The sequence below is a fragment of the Pangasianodon hypophthalmus genome, chromosome 23 (assembly GCF_027358585.1).
Source record: "Pangasianodon hypophthalmus isolate fPanHyp1 chromosome 23, fPanHyp1.pri, whole genome shotgun sequence".
Lineage (NCBI taxonomy): Eukaryota > Metazoa > Chordata > Actinopteri > Siluriformes > Pangasiidae > Pangasianodon > Pangasianodon hypophthalmus.
In genome coordinates this window covers 12015365-12038002 of record NC_069732.1, presented here as the reverse complement: position 1 = coordinate 12038002, position 22638 = coordinate 12015365, and the positions used below count along the sequence as shown (strand labels likewise).

At 37.0% G+C, this 22638-nt stretch overlaps 1 protein-coding gene across 1 annotated transcript; it reads left to right on the top strand.

The window, feature by feature from the left end:
- The first annotated feature begins 657 nt into the window (after positions 1 to 657).
- Positions 658 to 13409, top strand: gnrhr1 (gonadotropin releasing hormone receptor 1). Its single transcript, XM_026929445.3, has 4 exons — positions 658 to 955; positions 7290 to 7821; positions 10731 to 10938; positions 11011 to 13409. The coding sequence occupies exons 2-4, from the start codon at positions 7291 to 7293 to the stop codon at positions 11424 to 11426; spliced, it is 1155 nt and encodes a 384-aa protein (XP_026785246.1). The 5' UTR covers positions 658 to 955; position 7290; the 3' UTR covers positions 11427 to 13409.
- Positions 13410 to 22638: the final 9229 nt, after the last annotated feature.

Sequence of the window (22638 nt, the reverse complement as noted above, 5' to 3'; positions counted from 1 at the left end):
TATAACCTACACTGCCTACTGCACCAGTATAACCTGCACCAGTATAACCTACACCAGTATAACCTGCACCAGTATAACCTACACCAGTATAACCTACACTGCCTACTGCACCAGTATAACCTGCACCAGTATAAGCTACACTGCCTACTGCACCAGTATGACCTGCACCAGTATAACCTACACCAGTATAACTTAAACTGCCTACTGCACCAGTATAACCTGCACCAGTATAACCTACACCAGTATAACTTAAACTGCCTACTGCACCAGTATAACCTGCACCAGTATAACCTACACTGCCTACTGCACCAGTATAACCTGCACCAGTATAACCTACACTGCCTACTGCACCAGTATGACCTGCACCAGTATAACCTACACTGCCTACTGCACCAGTATGACCTGCACCAGTATAACCTACACTGCCTACTGCACCAGTATAACCTACACCAGTATAACCTACACCAGTATAACCTACACTGCCTACTGCACCAGTATAACCTGCACCAGTATAACCTACACTGCCTACTGCACCAGTATAACCTGCACTGCTTACTGCACCAGTATAACCTACACTGCACAATACTTTGGTCATGATGGAGTATGAGTGAATGCTGCTTTCCATGTGGATGTCGACGCCAGGCTGAGAAGCTGAAAACTGCAGACACACGCACACGCACGCACGCACTCGCACACACACACACACACACACACACACAGCTCACTTGCTCATCACACACGCAGAGCTGATGAAGCCATAACGTCCAGAGCAGCGCGTCCGGAACATGGGCTTTTCTGAAAGGGATTTCCAGGACTTGTTAAAAACATGTGACTCTCTTCTTTTCAGTCGATTAAGCGAGCTTTCCTCCGGATACTTCATATCGAACAGCAGCACACTGGTGAATGGGGAAAGTGGGCGTCCTGCGGATTAATCTGTAGCATCAGCCACCCTCAGGTATGTTTCAGGATTGTACAAAACACTTCTGTGCGTTAGACTATAAACATCAGGCTATAAAGTGTGAGTAAGATGAGTAACTCATGGTGTGGCTCTAATTTTTATATTCCACTGAAATAGCCAGAGTCTTTAGATTTCCTTTAAATTTAAATTAGACTGCAGATTTTCTTATGCTACTGAATTATTCTGACAGTTAATGTCCTGTACTCTATTTTATATAAATATTTATAGAAAAGGTTTGACAGCTGACATTCATGTCGAAATTTTGTTTTCCTGAAAAGAGTGTAAAATCAGATAAATCCACCATCCATCATCAGATTAGCAGTGGTTACTTTTGTAGAAGGTAAATGGAAAACCTGTACATAATAAACTGGATTTTGAAGATATATTAAAAAAAAAAAAACAAGGTCAGTCTGAATTTTAAATATCAATTTTATGTTCAGAACTTTAGATTACCTGTACCTGAAAAAAGAGTACTAAACTGTACCTTTCACTGTCGCTGAGGTGGTACCTTTATCCTTTGCACCTTCAATGTGTATCTTTCACCTGGAAACATGGATGTAGTACACCTTTAATTATAAATTTAGGTACCTTTTAGAGTAAAGCTTTAAAGGTATACTACATGCACCTTTCTAGATAAAAGATGCCTATGAAAGGTTCAAAAGGTGTACGTTTGAGGGAAGCACCCTAAAGACAAGGAATGGTACTGATTTTTTTTCCTGAGAGTTTGCCTGTGCTATAGTCTTACGAGGTGTGAATGCCTGATAAACTAATAAGAAAGGATTGGATGTGTATTTTTGTGATTACTCACAGGTCTATCAATCTTTAACACTGATACAGTTTGTATTATACATTGGGTATTACATAAAAAAAGTCATTTATTTAATGGCAAATAAAAGGTTAAAATTCAAGTGAAAATTAGAGATAATGAGTATCATTTGTACGTAGTACAGTATGTCATTTTTAAAGTTGAGTTGAGGAAGGCAAGACAAATGTTCACGATGTGTGGCATCCTCTATCACACCTGCTGCTTTGGACCAAAGTGCTCCCCAAAGATATGTACCAGCTGCTCCAGGATTCCATAAATGTCATCTGCACAAATGTCTTGTATGTTCCAAAGCCTCCAAGAATGGCTAAGAAGTATTATAAGGTGACTTATGATTTAAACACTCTCTTACAGGAAAAGTATCCTGGTAAAGACAATATCTCTGCAAAGGATGGCTCATGGCACAATGCAAGACACACCTCTGCTTTAAAGGCAGTTATATCATCAGTGTGCTGCAGGCTGAAATGCCATCATTTTGATGATCCACAGCTGTTTCAGTCTGTATTAGATACCTTCCTGCATATTTCAAAAGATGAATGTTCTGGCTGTTGGGCTTGTCATAAATAGATGACAAAAATCAATTATATGACACTTTGCAGAGGATTGGAGAGTGACTACAAATGAAAAATCAGCTTTATGAAAAATCAGCTTTATGAAAGGAATGTGAGCAGCAAATAACATATAAGCTGGCAGTATGAGGGTGTTGTGTGCTATACATGTAAGGAATAAAACATGACAGGGTGTGCTGTTATAGGAAAATAATCAACGACCAAGAGATTGATCATACTTTTATTCATTTATAGTACGTCGTTATTGGTTTATATTATGTTTAATGTTGCTGAATGTCTGCAAAACGTATGTGATAGCAACAATAAAGAGGCATTCCTTCACCAGCCTCGCTTTTTGGTCTCACTTGAACTGAGTAAGACAAAAAAATGCAACAAAGCCCTCCATACTGAAGACTTTCCCATGTTGGAAAACCTAAAATTACAGTTTTACCTCTGACTGTTACAAAGTGCTGGTACTGGAGACTCCTTCCCAAATGCTAAATAAACATCTCCTGACAGAAAACTTCACCATATCAATGATTACATACTTAAAAAAAATACATTTATTTGGAGCATCCACCAGTTATGTCCTTGTGTAACCTGTTACTGCAGAAACGGTAATGTATTAGAGTGAGTGCATTAATATACAGTCAGGTCCATAAGTATTTTGACAGTGACACAATTTTTGTAATTTTGCCTCTGTACACCACCACAGTGAATTCAAAATGAAGCAATCAAGATGTGATTGAAGTGTAGACTTTAATTCAAGGAGTTTAATAAAAATATTCCATTAACTGTTTAGGAATTACAGCCATTTTTTACATAGTCCCTCCATTTTCACAGGCTCAAAAGTAATTGGACAAACTAACATAATCATAAATATTAGGATTATTTTTAATACTAGGATGCAAATCATTTGCAGTCAGTGACTGCCTGAAGTCTGGAACCCATGGACATCACCAAATGATGAGTTTCCTCCCTTGAGATGCTTTGCCAGGCCTTTACTGCAGCTGCCTTCAGTCGCTGCTTGTTTGTGGGTCTTTCTACCTTCAGTTTTGTCTTCAGTAAGTGAAAAGCATGCTCAATTGGGTTGAGGTCTGGTGACTGACTTGGCAACCCTCTTGGGTTGCTTTCGCGGTACGTTTTGGGTCATTATCCATCTGCTCTATGAAGCGTTGAAGTTTTGCAGCATTTGACTGAATCTGAGCAGAAAGTATAGCTCTATACACTTCTACTTCTATCAGCAGTCACATCATCAATAAACACCAGTGACCCAGTTCCATTGGCAGCCATACATGCCCATGCCATAACACTGCTTCCACATGTTTGACAGATGATGTGGTATGCTTTGGATCATGAGCCCTTCCTTTCCTTCTCCATACTTTTCTCTTCCTATCATTCTGGTGTAAGTTAATCTTGCATCAGAAATGGTCATGATATTTTTTAGAGTTTTTTTTTAAGCAAAATCTAATCTGGCATTTCTGTTCTTGAGTATTACTTGGCTAGATGTTGTGAAGGGGTTCTTCTTCCCCAAGGAAAGAATTCTGCGATCATCCACTTTAGTTTACTTCCATGGCCTTATGGTGTTGCTGAGCTCGCCAGTGCATTCCTTCTTTTTAAGAATATACCAAATTGTCAATTTGGCTACTTCTAAAGTTTCTGCTATCTCTCTGATAGGTCTGTTTTGTTTTTTCAGCCTAATGTTGGCCTCCTTCACTTGCATCAACACCTCTTTGGACCGCATAGTGAGCGTTCCCATGAACAGCTAGCAAATGCAAATTAAACACTTGGAATCAACTCAAGACCTTTTATCTCCTTACTTTGTCATGAAATAAAGAGGAAACATGCCATATATAGCCATTAAACTGCTTATCAGTCAATTGTCCAATAACTTTTGAGCCTGTGAAAATGGAGGGACTCTGTAAAAAAAAAAATGTCTGTAATTCCTTAACGATTAATGCAATATTTTTGTTAACCCGTTGAATTAAAGCTGAAAGTCTACACTTCAATCACATCTTGATTGCTTCATTTAAATCCAACGTGGTGGTGTACCGAGGCAAAATTACAAAAATTCTGTCACTGTCCAAATACTTATGGACCTGACTGTAAACCTTGCAGCTGGAAGTAGTCTCTGAAACAACCTGACCAATCAGAATCGAGCAATCGACAGCTCTGGAAAAAAAATGGAGGCAAAAATATGGAATGCAACATTCCATTCATTTTTATAGATTAGCAGCACTTATGACAGACTGATTTTACTTTCTTGTGAATAATTAAAAGGTTCTTAAAAATCCATATAGGAGCTAAGCTTCAGAAACTGTAGGGACCTATGTGCATGTGTCTATACCACCAATAAAACATTTTTTGATTGCACAATAGATAACGCTTAATTATACACAGAACACTAGGGAATTTTTATATCCCAAATATAGAAATAAGTCCAGAGGTCACACATGAGAAGGAAGGAATATCACTATTACTACTGATGCAAATATTCTTGGTGCTCATTAGTGCTGTTTTTCTGACTACCAGTCACTTGCACCAAGCTGGCATGCACACACACACACACACACACACACATTGATGGTGCCTTTTTCAGTCCCTCTGGAGGCTCAGACAGTTATTCAGATAATGTGGCTAGGCAATGAGACGGCAACAGCACAAATTGAATGTTGTGTCTGGAGCTTTTGAATTCTCACCTTGTCAGATTAGCCTGGTTCAGAGCTAGGCATATTCTAATGCTTGCATGCCTATGATTCAAATCTCAGAGCATACACCAGCACCAGTATCACCTGTATTTAGTATCTGTTAGCCAAAAATAAAACCCAGCAACAATCTGTAAAAATTCAGTTTCCATTACAATCTGGTATGCTTTGTATGGTATAGTGCTGCTTATTTTGTCTAGGCAGTTATTTATGAATGCACTAACTGATTGAAAATCCTCACTGAGATTTCACACTGATCACCAAGCCAAGATGTTTGATAAAAAAAAATAAAATGGAAATGGTTGTGGAAAGTGCTGGAACACCATCCAAACAAAATCTTCATGCTGTCTGCATTTGTTTTTGTACTCACATAGAGTGATGTGTTTGGACAGCACCACAGCACATGTTGCTCATAAGTGATATGCTACAGGCACTGGCTAGCACAAAATAAAGTGGACAGCCTCAGCAATGCCAATAGAGATGTACAGTAATGTATAACAGCCACTGTTTATGATGCTGCCAGATAATGGTCACTGTGGAACTATTAACTGGGGAAATTAAACATTGAGAGTCAGTGCTTTAGTCCCCAGGATTGTTTACTCTTGTAAAGTGACTAGAGGGTAAGGACATGTCAAAATGAAAAAATACAATACTGGCAACTAGTATCATACATCACTATAGCAAGTTCTTTTATCCATAACTAAACCTTATATGGGAAAATGTCAGGAAAGATCATTTACAATTGCCCTATAGGGAATATACATCTCTTATGGCATATTATATATATGTCCTTTCCAGGTATAGCCACACACTCAATGACAAATACAGATGGGTGACAAATTAAAGAAGAAAACAGTGGCTCTGTTATGCTTTGGGAGACTTTTTCTGACATGGTTTAGATCCATTTGACGTCTTAAAGGAAAGCATCACTACAAATCAATACAAAGTTCTTCTGACTGATCACCTTTATTGTATGGTGAAACAGTTCTCTCCTAATGGGAGTGGTCTCTTCCAGGATGACAGTTCCCCATCCACAGGACATGAGGGCTCGCTGAATGGTTTGATGAGTATAAAAATGATGCATCTCATATGTTATGACCATCACAGTCACCACATCTCAACTCAGTTGAACACCTTTTGGAGATTTTGCATCGACATGTTAGGTAGCTCTTGCCATCATTATCATCAAAACACAAATTGAGGGAAAATCTTTTGGAAGAATGGCATTCAGTCCTCCAGTATAGTTCCAAAGACTTTTAAAATCTATGCTAAGGCGCACTAAAGCTGTTCTAGTGGTCTCTCATGTTACCTGTTCCCTGCATTTGATCATGGAGCAGTGCAAACCTTCCACAGATTCCCAAATAATATTTCATAGACACATAGAAAAAGGAGTAGAATGGGCAAACGGCAGAAAAAAAAAGAACTCTAGCCCGTATATATGAAGTATGATTCTCATAAAAGGTAGATATGAATAACACTTTTCCATATTATGTTGCAAATAAACATGTTCTCACAGAATATATTTTTCTTGCAGGCTCATATATACACACAATATACTGCAGTGGGCTTTATTGCCCTTGTAACCAGAGTCTTCATCTTAGGATAAGGTGCCGTAGGAAGGAAAAGGCAACAGATGATGACGCAGATCCAGATGATGAGCCAGATAATGAGCCTAATACAGACCTCATAAATCTAAAAAGGATTAAAGTGCATGGCACAAAAACAGAATGATGAAGCGTTATGTGATTTTCAGGTCACATTTCAAGTTTCATTTCAACCCACAAAGTACATGAGGCACACTCCATCCAGGGTCTGGCTCCATTTTGAACTTTAATAGTCTATATATCTTAACTTGCACAGTGATGCTCAAGAGAAGCGTAAACTCCTTAGACATCCATTCAAATCACACATTTCCATTTTTATATTCTGTTGACTACATTTCTAATCATCGGAGAATAATGCAGCGTTCGGCTAGAGGTTGCAACTTGTAATTCCCAACCTCCAAGTAGGAAAACCCAAAGGAAACACCCCTTCAGCTTGAAATTCCTACTCATCAAAGGTAGTCATCTCAACTACAAGTATCACTTCTTACCTTTAAATGAGTTATGCTGTATTTGCTTTACTTGTTAAATCTATAACATTGACTATGCAGTTTGCTGTACTGAAGAGGAAAATATACACCACTCATGACAGTCATCCAGGAGTTAAAGCTGACTGTGGACATGTCTGTCTTGTTATTTTTCATTTATTTCCAGTATGTCAGGAAACACAACACTTCTGCTTTCCAGCCCCACAAATGTCTTGGGCAACTCTTCTGTGCTGAATGTCTCTGCCCCTCCACCCCTGCTTGACTGGGAGACCCCAACCTTCACCACAGCTGCTCGATTCCGTGTTGTGGCCACCCTGGTGCTCTTTGTATTTGCGGCGGTCAGTAACCTGTCTGTGCTGCTCAGTGTGACGCGGGGTCGAGGCAGGCGCTTGGCCTCACACTTGCGCCCGCTCATCGCCAGCCTGGCCTCGGCTGACCTTGTCATGACTTTTGTGGTGATGCCACTGGATGCAGTTTGGAATGTGACGGTGCAGTGGTATGCTGGGGATGCCATGTGTAAGCTGATGTGCTTTCTGAAGCTGTTTGCGATGCACTCGGCTGCGTTCATCCTAGTGGTGGTGAGCCTGGACCGACACCACGCCATCCTGCACCCACTGGACACACTGGACGCAGGACGCAGGAACAGGAGGATGCTGTTGACTGCATGGATACTCAGCCTACTCCTTGCTTCCCCACAGGTCAGTGCAGCTCTGCTTTACACACCTGTGTCTGAAATGAAATCTGAAATCAAGACATTACAAATGGGTTCCCCCTTAGTATAGATTTAATTTATGAACATAATCCATCCCTTCAAATACTAGGCTCATTATTCAAACGTATATAATATTATTTTAGCTAATTATTGCAGCTGTAGAGCATTTTATTCATGAATTTTTCACTGACAGAACACATTAGCTCAAAGCTGACATTATTTATAGGCTGACTTGTTTTTGAGTTATTGAGCTTTGATAATAAATATATAATAACTAATTATATATAATAACTTTTATAATAATAGGGTTCTGATTTCCACTACTGTAACAAACATAAATAAAATCACAGACTGGCTTTGCTTCACACTTCATAGACCCCTGGGTGTCACTAGACCCTACTTTAAGAACCATTGCCTTAAAAATGCCTCATTATTCATCTTAAAGTATGTATATTCAGCAAACACTATACATTATTCTCTCAGGAAAGGTATGTAGTTACTCTACAAGGTGCCTATAGGTAATAGGAATTTAAGAGGCTCAATTAAGACTCACAGACTGAGAAAGAGGACTCACCAATATGGTTAAGAGTGTCCATGTGTTTGAAGAGTACTGATATGCATTATGGCCATGGCTTTCAAAGTGGTACTTTAAGATATTATTTTGATTTTTTAAATTCCTTGACTGTAGTGGAGATCGCTGTCACTACTATCAAAGTTGGTATAGTTCTTATTTTGTAGTTATAAACCTATATAACTCACCACTTAAATTTAATGGGACCAATAACTGAATTGAATAAAGCATAATAACTTAAAAACAGTTGACATGAATTAAACTGCAATTGTAATAAACCTAGGAAAAAATATGCTAATTATGCTAGCATATTAAATGCTTACATGCATCTCAGGTCCTTTTAGTTTTTGTAAAGGAATAAATATTATAGTATTAATGTTATTTAGCATTACAGTATTAAATACTGCTTTATAGTATTTTATAGTATCATGTTTACTTTAAGAACATTTAAGTTCAGAGTAATTTAAGCTGAATAGGCTATGTTACATTGCCCCTATGTGTGAATGAATGAATGAATGTGTGTGTGTGTGTGTGTGTGTGTGTGTGTGTGTGTGTGTGTGTATGTGTGTGTGCGCGCACGGTGTCCAGTGACGGACCGGGATCCCATTGAGGATGTATTTCCATCTCCTGTCCAGTGTTCCGCATCTGCCGTGACCCTGACCAGGATAAAGCGCTTAATGAAAGTGAAAAAATGAATGAACGAATGAAGTAATTTTCTGTACTTTGTCCTGGCAGTGCAGAGGTGGAGGTCCATGACATACTGCATGGCAGGTTACTAAAAGGAAAGCTAAACGGCTAGCAAAATACTGTTCAGTGTCTGCTATCATTAGCAGCCGTCATATATGGAGAAGACATTGCTATTTATACCCTTGATAATCTTGATATGGTCCATGTTTTAACTTTAAGATGGTGTATTTTTTTGTATTCTGCATCTCTATTTTTCATGCCCTGTATTACTGCATTACTGAGTGGGTATAAATAATTTGTGTGTTTGTGTGTGTGTTTGTGTGCTTGTGTGGCTGAGAGCACCAATGTTCCTTATGAGATTTTGCCTGAAATGCTTGTGGAGGCAAATTTACACCATAATATGTTTACATGTTTAAAATATGAGTGTGTCTAGCATCTTTAGTGCTAAGACTACTAAGAATGTTTATTCACTTTAATGGAAAAAAAACATGTAGTATTTCTCACATCCTTATACTGTGCAGTCTGGGGTTATGCTGAGGTTGAAGTGTAGCTTTCAAGGATCTATTTTAGGTGAACCATACAGCTACTTAAACAAATAATTGAATTAAACATAATTGTACATAGCCTCTTAATTTCAAAACATAATTATTTTCAAAGTATCATAATTTTAAATAAAATTGCTAGATTTATACATAATAAAAGTGTCATGTTAGGTAGTTAGTAGAAAACCCTTTTCAGGCAATGAAAGTCTGTGATCCAAAAACATCACCAGATGCTGGTTAGCTTCCCTGGTGGTGATCTGTCAAGGCAGTAATGCAGCCATTTTCAGTTTCTGCTTGCTTTAAGGGCTTTTTGCCAGGCTGCCAGAGCAGGCCAGGCATGATGAGGCTTTTAATCATACCATTAGCCTTGCTATACCCTGTGTGTAACAGCCTGCCTGCCTACTTGCTTGCATATATCTCAGGCATGAGTGCCTGTTTATCAAGTCTGTGAATGAAACTTGTGTTTTTCAAGTCTGAATCTAGTTATGTGTCATTAACGCTAACTATATTTCTAAGAATTTAACTAACGTGAGCTACCAACACATTATCTGTTCATTCTGTATAATGAATTCATATTTGGTTACATCTCTAGTATAAAGGATGAATGGATGTATTGGTTTAATTAATATTAGTCAAATTTAATTCGTTAGTTGTAGTAAAAATTGAACTCAAACATTTGCTCATTTTGACTGACTTTACTAAATAATAATAATGTGTACCTCAAGTGTTGAGCTTGTGTAATTCAAGAGGTTTTTTTTTGGTGAATAAACACTATATGTAGCAGCAATGCTGTAGTGGCTCCATCTGTTGTTTTTATAGCATATGACTGTGTAATTGACTTTAGGAATTATTTATTAACAGTAGACCTGGCTTGTCACATGGCAAGTGTATCAAAAGACACTCCAGATATGTTTGCCAGGGCTCCTTTTTTCTGCTTAATCTGCACAGTAATAAGTGGTAGAAGTAAACATGGAGTGGTATTTTAACACAAGGTTATAATAATAGCATAAAGTTTGATATATTGATGTGATAATTTGTCCTTTTCTACTCAACACTATTCACTGATAATTTCTCATTTATATCTCTATGTGACAGTTGTTCATTTTCCGGGCAATTAAGGCCAAGGGAGTTGACTTTGTCCAGTGTGCTACACACGGAAGCTTCCAGCAGCACTGGCAGGAGACGACATATAACATGTTCCACTTTGTCACACTGTATGTGTTCCCTCTGCTTGTCATGAGCTTGTGCTATACTCGTATCCTGGTTGAAATCAACCGCCAGATGCACAGAAGCAAAGACAAAGGTGAGTTACTCTCCTAGTATGGTCATGTAATTGGCATGCCCTAAGGTGTACTAACTGTATATGTCTCTACAGCAGGAGAGCCTTGTCTGAGACGCAGTGGAACAGATATGATCCCCAAAGCCCGTATGAAGACCCTAAAAATGACCATTATTATTGTTGCCTCCTTTGTCATTTGCTGGACACCGTATTACCTCCTTGGAATCTGGTACTGGTTCCAGCCACAGATGCTGCAAGTAATCCCTGATTATGTTCATCATGTCTTCTTTGTTTTTGGAAACCTCAACACATGTTGCGATCCAGTCATATATGGTTTCTTTACACCATCATTCCGTGCCGACTTGTCCAGATGTTTCTGTTGGAGGAACCAACATGCTTCAGCCAAATCTCTGGCGCAGTTCTCTAGCCACAGGAGAGAAGTCAGTGGGGAAGCAGAATCAGACTTAGGCAGTGGTGACCAACCCAGTGGACAACAAGCACAAATGATTTGAGCCCAATAATGTTTTGTGCTAAGAGGATGTTGAAGGGAAATGTGGTGATTAACTGTAGTCTTAATCATGTTTTAACTTCTGCCTTATCTGCCAATCTGTAACTGTTCCATGTGCTCTAGAATTCTCGAATCACGACCCAACATGAGGGTATTACTTGAATGTTGAAATGTAATCCAACCCTGAAATTAAGTAATAACTGTAAGCGATTTTTAAATCAAAGATTTAAAATCAAATCTGCTGAGTCGCTATACAGATCATTTCATATGTAACTTGACAGTGACACAAATTATGTTGCCTTGAATGAGTAATCTATAACACTGGGTTTGACATGTCAGTGACATGTTAATTTGCAAAATGTCACCATTCATTATATGTACCTGCATATTGGTGGTGCTTGGTATGAGTTATAGCTCTTACACACAGTACTTCTGTTTAGAGGATGTTACTAAATGACAGTTCATTTCCGAGACCAGTTGTTTGTTAGTGCAACATTAGCTTAAGTTTAGTAGGCTGAAGCAAGAATGCAAACAACCTGGTAAAAGAACACAGCTGGAGATGACCAAAGAACAGCTTTGATTGTGATGAAAAACTGTTGAACAACACTCTCAAGGATATACAGTAGCAATATATCTTTCACAGATCATCATAAAAGGATGACCTCAAAGAGTTTGACACTTATCTTTATAGTATACGTTTACATGTAGCTATTTGGCAGAGGTTTGCATGTTCTTCCCATGTTTGCGTGGGTTTCCTCTGGGTACATCACAAAGCTGGGAATGTGTCCATGATGTACACGTTTATCACACTAAAAGATCCATGCATACTATGTACACCTCATTTTAATACAAACTGATTGTTTTGACCATGATTGTTTTGAGTGCTTGTTGTAGGGCTTGTGGCCACGCAAGTTGCATTTGATCAGATTGACTAAATGACTAAAGGATTTGAGAAGCCTTAAGAATAGGAAGGCATGGTTACTGATTGCTTTTAAGTTAAAAAAAAAAAATAGAGAGGAGAGAGATGAGACACAGGTTAGACTATACCAGAGTGAAGAAAAGGGAAAGTGTGGAAAGTGAAAAAAAAATGGCTTATTCTTCAGAACCTTGTCTGTGAAACAAAAATATTCAAATATTCAAATCACTTGGCGTAAATTGAATAATAGATGGAAGGGCAGATAAGTGGACACCCGAGGACCAAAAGCTAATGTATGGCTTGGTAACATGCTGCTTTAATCATTAAAAAAACACTGGTTATGTTGTCTTTACATTCTCATAGCTATCATTAAAATAGATACTCTGATAAAGATGTCTCTTTCCCTGCCCTTAGTTCTGTAATTTCAAAATATTGCAGCTATATGAACCAATCAGGAAACATTTCTTCAAGGAGGCAGTGCTCCCTGCTAATTATTTAGCACAGGCACAAGCGCTTTATACACGAGTAGGCTATAAATGAACAGGAAACAAAGCACTAGACTGATGAAGGAGATAAGCCTAGGATTACAGCAAAGTTACTGATACTGTATATCTAATGGATTACAGTACAAAACTGCCTGAGAAAATAAATATTGCAGCAGAAAAGTAAGAATCCGACAAATAAGGGATTGGGTAAGTGGGAAGGCACACATGTTCAAGCTTGTCTTCCCACTTTCCCAACCCAATTTTTTTTAAGCCTGAACAGATTTGAGAGAAGGGCTTGAAACCTTTTCTTCTGCTTTACAGATACACTTTGCTTGGTAAGTTCTGGTGGTATACTGGTATATCTTAGATATGACCAGTCTATAACACAGATTGTTTTTAAACAAATGTAAGATTATTAAACCCATTTCTACATATTGTTATACATTTTCACTTCAATCGTCTTGTTTTATTGACAGTTTTATGCTTAGTTTAACCTTTTTTTTTCTAGAAAGAAGTAAAATAGATTATCTGCTAGTAGAATAAGACAATTTTAAGCTTGAAATTAGTAAATATTTCTAGAAATAGGCTTAATGGTCTTAGAATTTGTTATATAATCATCTCAAAATGAGAAGTACTATATTATATAACTTTTCATTTATTCAAGATATCTTCACTTACTAAGATGTCATTTTTTGCAGTGTATAATTTATGCTCTCAAGCTGTAATATTATACCCTACACTACATATTTTAATATATTAATAATACTACTATATTTAATAGATATTTACTATATTACTATACAATATTTAATGCAAAGTTAAATTTAATATTTAAATTTAATTTAATAAATAATACTTCGATATATGTAGCTGTGTGTTTGACTGTGAATGCAGATGTTCAAACCAACTAAGCAGTCGCACACCTTCAACAAATTCATCAGAGAGAGAGAAAGATAGAGAGTGTGTGTGTGTGTGTGTGTGTGTGCATGTCTTTGGAAAGAGGTTTGGATGGAAAATGTGGGACTGTTTGGAGCTGGATGGTGGACTCCTCTGATGGCAGAAATGACCAAAATTACCAACACTGTTTACAGCAGCTTTACGTAATATAGGATTTTGTCCCTACTTTGTCCCTACTTTGGAACAATATTTATGTTATATCATCCATGGCGATTTTGCAAACTGATGTATTAACGATTGAATTGTCATTATACAGTATGTGTAATTTTTGTTTCTGTTCATTTTGCATGAAATGTGGTGATGGTATCCATTGCCAGTGTCCTTGTGATGTAAATTTGATGTGGTTGATATTGATGTAGTTGCCCATAAGACCTTCAGGGCACTTTTAACATGTAGGTTAATGAAACTATTGACAGATAGATTAAAAGACCTATGCTTTTTGACTTTATTGGAAACACCATACGAGGGTCTTGTGTGAAAAATATGACCTCAGTGTAGCAGAGGGTATTTAGAGAAAAGTGGTTTGCGTGTACCCATTACTGTCGACCTAACCATAATAAATCTACTCTTTTCTACTAATGAAACGACTGTGCTTTTTCAGTGTGCTAACATACATGACTTTTTACTTGTGAATTTGAACACACATGCAGTGAATGCATTGTGCGGTTTGTGTACTCTGTGCTGACAAACCTGACAGGATGCACTGTAACCATTGCAATCTAATTGCTTCAGGACACCAGCAGGGCCATCCTTATCTCTGAGCAGTCTCAACATCACTGTCACTGACAAAGACAGAAGCACTAACACCCCCCCAAACACACCCTCAACACACACATACACACACAAACACACATGTTAGCATACATCTCCAGTGGAACTGGATGTGATGATAATGCATAATCACTGCTTGTTGCCTCCCTGCTGGAACAAAATATCAATGGCTAATCTCTTCATATAAGCGATTCCAATGTAGTTATGTTAAACTGGATCTAATTGAAATAACACTTGCAGACACTCTGGCCTAGCCACACTGACAAACTTTTAACACGACTTTAATGAAAACACAAATGAGAAACATTTGAAATACTCAATTACAAAACCAATTGAAAACAGCAGCTCTGGAGAATAGGGAACACATTTCTAAGCAAAAGCGCTAATGTCTTTCATTTAACAGTAAATGGTGTTACATCTGGGTCAGGACGTAACAGAGTAGTTAAATGAAGAAAAGGTTTTATAATGGGTGAGATGTATGACTAATAGCATAAGAAAAACAGCACAGATAAAATGGGATAATGTTGCACACCAGTAGTGGGCAACAAACACAACTGAAATTTTATCACTTTAGGTGTGACCCAGGCCAAAACAACAAACAAATGACCAAGCTAACGATGGCACATTAGTAGCTAACTTCCCTACACAAAACACAATGAAAAACACACATAAACCCAATCCCTCAATCCCTGGGGGAAGGGTGTGACAAAAAAAGGGTGTGGCAATCACGCCCTTCACCCAGTGAAACAAACTTACAATATACAGAATGTACAGTGTTGGTGGGGATTATTTAGCTACAAGCAGCGACACTACTCACTTTATTACATTTCTTAGTAGTGTGCCAGTAGCTAAGCTATTTTCAAAATAATGGGGATTTTCCAATAACAAGATGTAGCCTGACAAAATACTACACCACCTTCTCCCTTTTCACATATCCAGTTCAGCAGCATTTTTGAATGAACCAAATCGCAGTGTGCAAAATAATTGTATCCATTCAGTACCAAATGCAATATTTCTAGTTAGCGTAGAAGGCACCACATCCACAGAGCACGTGTCTTCTAATGACTATTGTTTGTTTTTAACCTATGCAAACCAGAAATTAAGATATTGTCAACATCCAAAACGCTGACGACCAATTTAAGGGCACCTAGCTGATTGTTGATTACCAAGCTGGCTAAGTTGAAAAAGAATGACAGCTGACCTTAGGAATGATTTAGCTTAATAGCTAGTGTCTGCTATATGAAATAGCAAGCAATGATAAACATTATTATTCATATTGCCACTAACACATAAACACAACTATTTAATTTAATGTTATATGGAATACTGTATGCCCTTTAGGTTGACATTTCCAGACATGAACTGAACCAAGAGTAGTGAATGAGCCCTCTCTGTTTTTGATTATTGCTGTTTTATAGTTAAATGATGTTGAATGCTTCTTACTAAGAGTGGTTTATTATTAGAAAGGCCAAACCTGTTATGGCACACACTGTAGCAAATGTGTACTACATTTTTATTTTGTGCAATAAAATAGATGCCCAATAAAAATAAAATGAAAACATCACAGTTGATTTTGTTTGACAAAATAAGTTCAGACTAATTTGTATTACTGACTTGTAGTGTAGCTAGATACTTTATCAAAAGAATAGTTCAGCTGTAGCTACTTTAAATCATGAATAGCCTGACAATCTCCAAGCTCCAAGACAGGAAAAAAGAAACGGATGTCCCATGTCCACTTGTAATCTTGTCTGTACCTTCTGGAGTCAAGTCTGAGTCATTTGTCTGTCAGTTTTGGTTTATCTGGTTTTGACCTCTGCTTTGTTTCTTCAGGTTTATTCTCTTATTTTGCCCTTTTGCTTAGACACTGGTTTCTAGATCGATTCTATGGTTTTGACCTTCTCTCTCCGTATGATTAGTTGTTGCTTGCCATTTTTGGACTGTCTGCTCTTGTTTCAGTAATCTCTGTTTTTTTGCAGTCATCTCTGCTAAGTTTGTCACAGTCTGACAGACAACTGACAACTTTGTAACTAAGTGTACTTCTTGAATGTCAGATTCACCTAATGGCAATGTGACAGCACTTGAATTTAATGGGAAAATTTATATGAAAATTGGCAACACTGATTTTCATCTGCTGTATTACAATAATATACTGAAGGCTTTGACTGTGACAGTCATTACATAATAACAATAGACTTATGTAAATTTTCTCTGAGTTTCATTTCCATTTTTTGGAATGTCCATTATCTACATAAAAAAATATTACATTGTCATGTCATGAAATGAGTTTAATTTTAGTACTTAGATTTTCATGAAGGCTAATGACAATGTTATGGCAACATAAGACTTTTTCATCAAATATTTGGATATCTGGGATCACATCATTACCATCAGGTAACATTATCTGAAGAAGAACACTAAGCTACTAGGTCAGTATATCAACAAAAATCTATGCCATTTGACTCAGATGAATATCAATATCAAAATAGACAAAAACAGTCTTTACGAAGTTTGATACCCGGTGGAATAAGCTTGTAAATGGGTATAAATGGGTATGTACATTTATGGTAGTTGTCATGAAAAAACATTTTATACTTATTTCCCCAAAATTCCTTTGTCAGACGTATAACATTAGCTCTCTCCAGGCTGAAGAGGACATTAACAACTTGGACCTACACTTTTTGAATCTGCAGACACTTTATCAGAATTATAACCTTTCCCTTAACTTACCATTATACTCTGATTCCATAATAATGTCTTTCTGCCATACAATTGACTTTTGACCTTTAAACAAAAGCTTTATTAAACACTAATTGCCACAGAACATACTGAGGCTACAGTTAACAGAGGGTTCACATACAGATCGCAAATTAAAGTCACAATCAACAGTATCTCAGTAAGTTTTTTAGTGACCATGGTGTTGGTCACCATGATTCTATAAGTTTCTGAAACTGTACTGGAAGTTCTTCAAAAAGATATTCTCTCAACTGGTGTTTTGATGATGGTGGTAGACAGCACTGTTTAAAACGTCAATCCAGATCTGATGACTGCAAAGGCCATAGCATATGAGTTACATTATTCTCATACTCACTGAAACATTCAGTGAGCTCTTGTGCCCCGTGGATCCTGGAAGAGAGCAATCCCATCACGATAGAACTGTTTCACCATATGATAAATGTGATAAGTTAGAATAACTTTGTATTGATTTGCAGTGACCTTTTCCTCTATGGTAATATGCTTACTGATTTCAGTTTCAAGACTCTTGATAATATCAATACAGGCGCTGCTCTTATTAGTAATTCATTTACCTGCTGAAACCCATGTCTTCTGCTTCTTGTGATGCATTTATATCGATCTCATCAAGGCAAGATTGGGATTAAATATATGTTGTGACAGTCCACATCCTGAAAATTCCAGCTCTAAAGTAGAGGTGTGCATGGAACATTAAAAAAAATTCCCAATCCTTTAAAATCCCAGAATCTCATAAACAGAAAAATTCCAATTTCCAACAGAAAATATTTTTTATACTAAAGTGCTAACTAAAGCCTTTCATACTTTTGCCTGGTTTTGTGGCCATATAATAATTTCGGCATCAACTTTTATAAAACAGTGGAAAATGTACAATGAGCAAAGTGCAAACAGATTTTTTTTTAACACAAATTGTTCTCATCCTATCAGTGTCTTGTGGGAGATGAATCATCAGTGAGAAGACCTCGTAGGAACAATTTTCACTCTCAGGGAGAACAAAGCGCTGCAGAGCTGCCAATTTTAGCACTGTGGATCAACACTTTGCAAAGCATGACGTAGATAACAGCACTTTTTAAGGAATGCTCAGAACATTTCAACCTAATCTCTATCCACTGCATCTGTATTAATAACTGGTAATAATCTGTATCACCACTCCTGAGAATTCCAGTGTCTTTTGCACTCTGAACTATAAAGGCCTAAGGATGAGATATGAGAGAAAAGTCTTAATAAAGCTGCTATTATGTAGTTTTAGTTTTACTTTCTAACAGTGAAGCAATGCAGGAAAACGTAGCTCCATGTGCAGGCAGACCTACACTGGTAACACATAACCACAAATTCTTTGCTCTGAAAACGTAACCACATTTCTAAAAGCCACATTTCCTAAGGTCCTACAAAAATATGTATCAACAACAACTGCTTTTAGACTTCCATTATAAATGAGCTTTAAGTGTCTAAAGGATTGTTTGTGGTAATCATCTATCTTTTACACATGTAAGATAGAAACGAGGTTGAAAAATTATGAAGCAATCTTTTAAAACCCACTTGATTATTATTCTGGAGTTGAGACAACGTTTCATTTGACTCATGACTGTAATCTGCCCTAAGCTTTCAGATTGTGTTTTTTATACTATACAATTATTATTCTTATGTGACTGGGTTAGAGTAAGGCAGGCAATAAATTTGACCAAGAACTAGCTACTTTCACAGAAAGTGACCATTTGACAGATGACCAGCAACAGACTGTTTCCTGTAGCCCTTCAGCAAACACATGAAAATACATCATTTATTCAAACAAAACTCTTTAATTTTTTTTAAAGCTGGGATGCTATGACCTTTTTAAAAATCCAATGGCCATATTTTGCTCTAAAAGCCTATTTTTTAATTGTGGTGTTCAAAAATTAGTTTTCCTGGAAACAGACACACAGAATTGTGTGTACAGGAAAGTACAGAAAGCCAGTCAGATTGAAAGCTTGTGGCCAGGAAACTACAAAAGTACAAAATCAGATGCACAGTGAGTATCTGATTGTGCATCTGATTTTGTTGCATCTGTTGCATGGGTGAAGCTTCTGAGGCTGAGACTAGGGTCATATTAGCAAAGAAATTAGCATTTTACTGTATATGGTCAGGTTCAGCGTTACTGTTTAACATTTTGCTTTCACTGCATTTATCACTGTTCTTTACCTGTCCTAATAATCTATCTCCAGATCTGTAACGCGCTCTGGATAAGGGCATCTGCTAAATATAAATGTAAATTTAAATTTATGTAAAATTGACCAATGCCTCCAGTGTCTCCATAAGCCTTATTTCTTTCCACAGAAACAGTGGGAAGAAAGACAGTCTAATGACTGTGAGCATTTGCAACAGCTGTTGACATGTAGTGAAAGATTTTTGTATGCTCTTGGCTGTCATACCTCTCATTCCATCACTGTTTTATGCACCTGTTTTGCACACACTTGGCCTCAATGATCAGTCTTCTAGTAAATTTGTCTGTAAATTTTCATAGGCCACACCAAACAAAAAAAATTCCATCAGAAGTTTGCAGTAACTCATTGACAGTTATATGATTTGAAGTCTATCGAGGTTTACATTAGTTCAAGGTTCAAGGTTTACATTAGTGAATAGATTTAACAAGATGTTCTTCCTACAAATTTCTTGACAACAAGAAATTTGTTATTTCAAATTTGATAAATAATGTCTTTGACCAAGCTTATGTAAATTAGAAACAGGAGTAATTATCTAAATATTGACTGTGGAATTCAATTTTAGGGAAAATACAAGAGATACTAGAGTATGTTGTCTCGGTTATAAAATGATCATATTGTTCTAATTTTGTATTTTTTTTTTTTTTTACAGTAAATTGCACCAGGCAGCAGTTAGAAGAAAACATTTTGGACAGAAGCTTAAAGATGTTCTACAAGATGGTTTAAGTTACAGTCTCTTTTGTATTATAGTTCCTACCCTTGAAATAAAGTCTTTTTACTCTATGGACTGCTCATTGACTTTTTACTGAGAAAATGAGCTGAGTAGGCAACCTCCATTTTCTCCAAGGGTTATTACTGTGCTGTTATAAAAGACACCATACCGAAAACTGATGCTGCTCTACTGCTAAAGGTGAACTAAATACAGGCTCAGCAATTGTTTACAAATGTAACTGTCCAGGCTGGAATGTATCAAACAGCTTGATTTACTTGTATAATGCCTAGAGCACTCTTAAGGTGGCCACCAATGCCACAAGATCAGCAGAATAAAAATAGACCACTGTAAGACCAAGCTCCAAAATATACCAAGTGAAGGTTGTACAGAGGAACCTTAGCTTTAGTTGGCATGTTCTTGTTCGATATGTCGTGTTTCATCTTCTTTAGTGTCAGTCTGACTCAGTGAGACTATACCAATTTTTACATTTCATTTTGTCTGAGAGAGAAGAAGGCTTTTTAAAAAATTTTTTTTACCATCTTCAGTAGCAGCAGTGTGACAAAATGAAATCAACTAAATTAGTAAATTCTCCCACATACACACATGCTTGGGATTTTCAAGGGAAAATGACAAATACGAAAGGAATCTCAACTTTCCTGTCATTAATGCGATAGTGGTACAATTTGATACTAGATGTTTATGAGGCATCTGTGATGTCTAATAGCATAGGGCCAACACATTAACTATTTTTTTGAAAAATCATTTTTTTGTAGCTTCTCACCTCACGTATACCACCATCTGCAGTGGCATTGCTATGTGCTTTTCCAGGTCAAAATCTGAGATAACATGACATTTAGACATTTGCCAGATCCAGTTTTGGGCTCAGGAGCATCCTGCTCTTCTGGCAGTGAGACGCCTTTAGACATTTACACTGCATTTGTGCCTGGATTATAATTAGCCAATAGATTTTTTTTCTTTTTTTCTTTTTTTTAATCATTAGACATAGCTTGGTATCCTGTCATCCGGCATCCTACTTGAATTATTTTGGAAAACAACTGAAGGCCTAACAGCCTTTGTGTAGACCAATTGTAGCATGTATGTTGCTCACTGCTCTTGAATTGTGCTAAATGTCTTACCTTATAATTACATTACTTGCAGTATTAAATTATCTAAGTGAACAATGTAAGCGTTTATTTTCTGTGAGCACTCAGTCATTCTGCTCTAGCTGAAATGAGCACAATTTACTGAACAGAAACAAAGTCAAGGACAAGGTCATTGGTATCCATGGTTTCCATAGATAATCATCCATTCAATCCATTTTGCAAATTGCAACTTACTGAGAGGGATGTGGGAAATTAGATATAAAATCACTCTGCTAAAGGAGCTCAAGAAGCTTTAAAAGTTTAGAGAGAACAAATCTCAGGGGATACAATTTCTTTAGAGGAAGAGTGTTTATGTGACAGCTATCATCTTGCCATCCTTCTCTACAGTTTCTACAGTTTCTCTACATCTTTCTCTTCTCTACTATTGCTGAACATATCAGCCAGATTTCTTTCAGCCTGATGTTTTACCCAACAGTAACATCTATAATGTCACCAGGTTCAATCATCTCATTCTTTCTTGTGAAGACCAAAGACATCTTTTCTTTTTACAATAATTAAAGAAAAATACATTTAAAAAATATATACAATATAAAAGGTAATATGTAGTATTTTCTTTAAAAAAAAGTGAAGCAACAATATCACACAAATTTTGGGTAATGTTAAAGGCATGTTTTTATAGTACAGTCTACTTTAAAAAATCGTGTAAAATTATTTAAATGGTGCAAGTTGATGAAACAGGGTCAGCTTAAAAACAGAGCAACATGGTTAATTATTTATTTGTTGGATAAGTAAATCTTTTTTATTATCTATTGTTGGATAGGTGTAATGTTTATTCTTTATTTTGAGACAAATTCAGGAACCACATTCGTGAAACATGAAGCAGAGCTCAAGGTGCAGGCAGGGAGGGTAATAAAAGGCCTATCTATAATTATAAACAGGACTAAACCAGGAGGTAAAACTGGAAACAATAAACACAGAATGTAGGAAACTAGTGCACACTTTAGGTGACAGACAAGTGATGGGACGGGGGGAGACAGGACTAAAACACAGACAGTTGGCAGTGTACATGAAGCACATGAAGTGAACTCAAAACAACAACAAAAAAAATTGCTGTGCTGATCGTGCTTTAAACCATGCCACATACTGAGAGGGGGAATTCATGAAAACAAGATCTGCAATACCAAAAATAAATATAGCAACATTGCTTAAAAATATCAAAATAATCAGGTTCTGTGTAGGTATTTTAGCCCACTCCATGACTATGGAATTAGAAGACTGCACTTACACTATACTGAAACTTAAATTTCAATTTCAATTTATTTATAA

What these genes read in the sequence shown, in the direction of transcription:
- gnrhr1 (XM_026929445.3), top strand. Translation starts at nt 7,291, where the DNA reads ATGTCAGGAAACACAACACTTCTGCTTTCCAGCCCCACAAATGTCTTG. An exon ending in TACTCCTTGCTTCCCCACAG is followed by an intron (nt 7,822 to 10,730) that starts GTCAGTGCAGCT and finishes TCTATGTGACAG; the next exon opens with TTGTTCATTTTCCGGGCAAT. An exon ending in GCACAGAAGCAAAGACAAAG is followed by an intron (nt 10,939 to 11,010) that starts GTGAGTTACTCT and finishes ATGTCTCTACAG; the next exon opens with CAGGAGAGCCTTGTCTGAGA.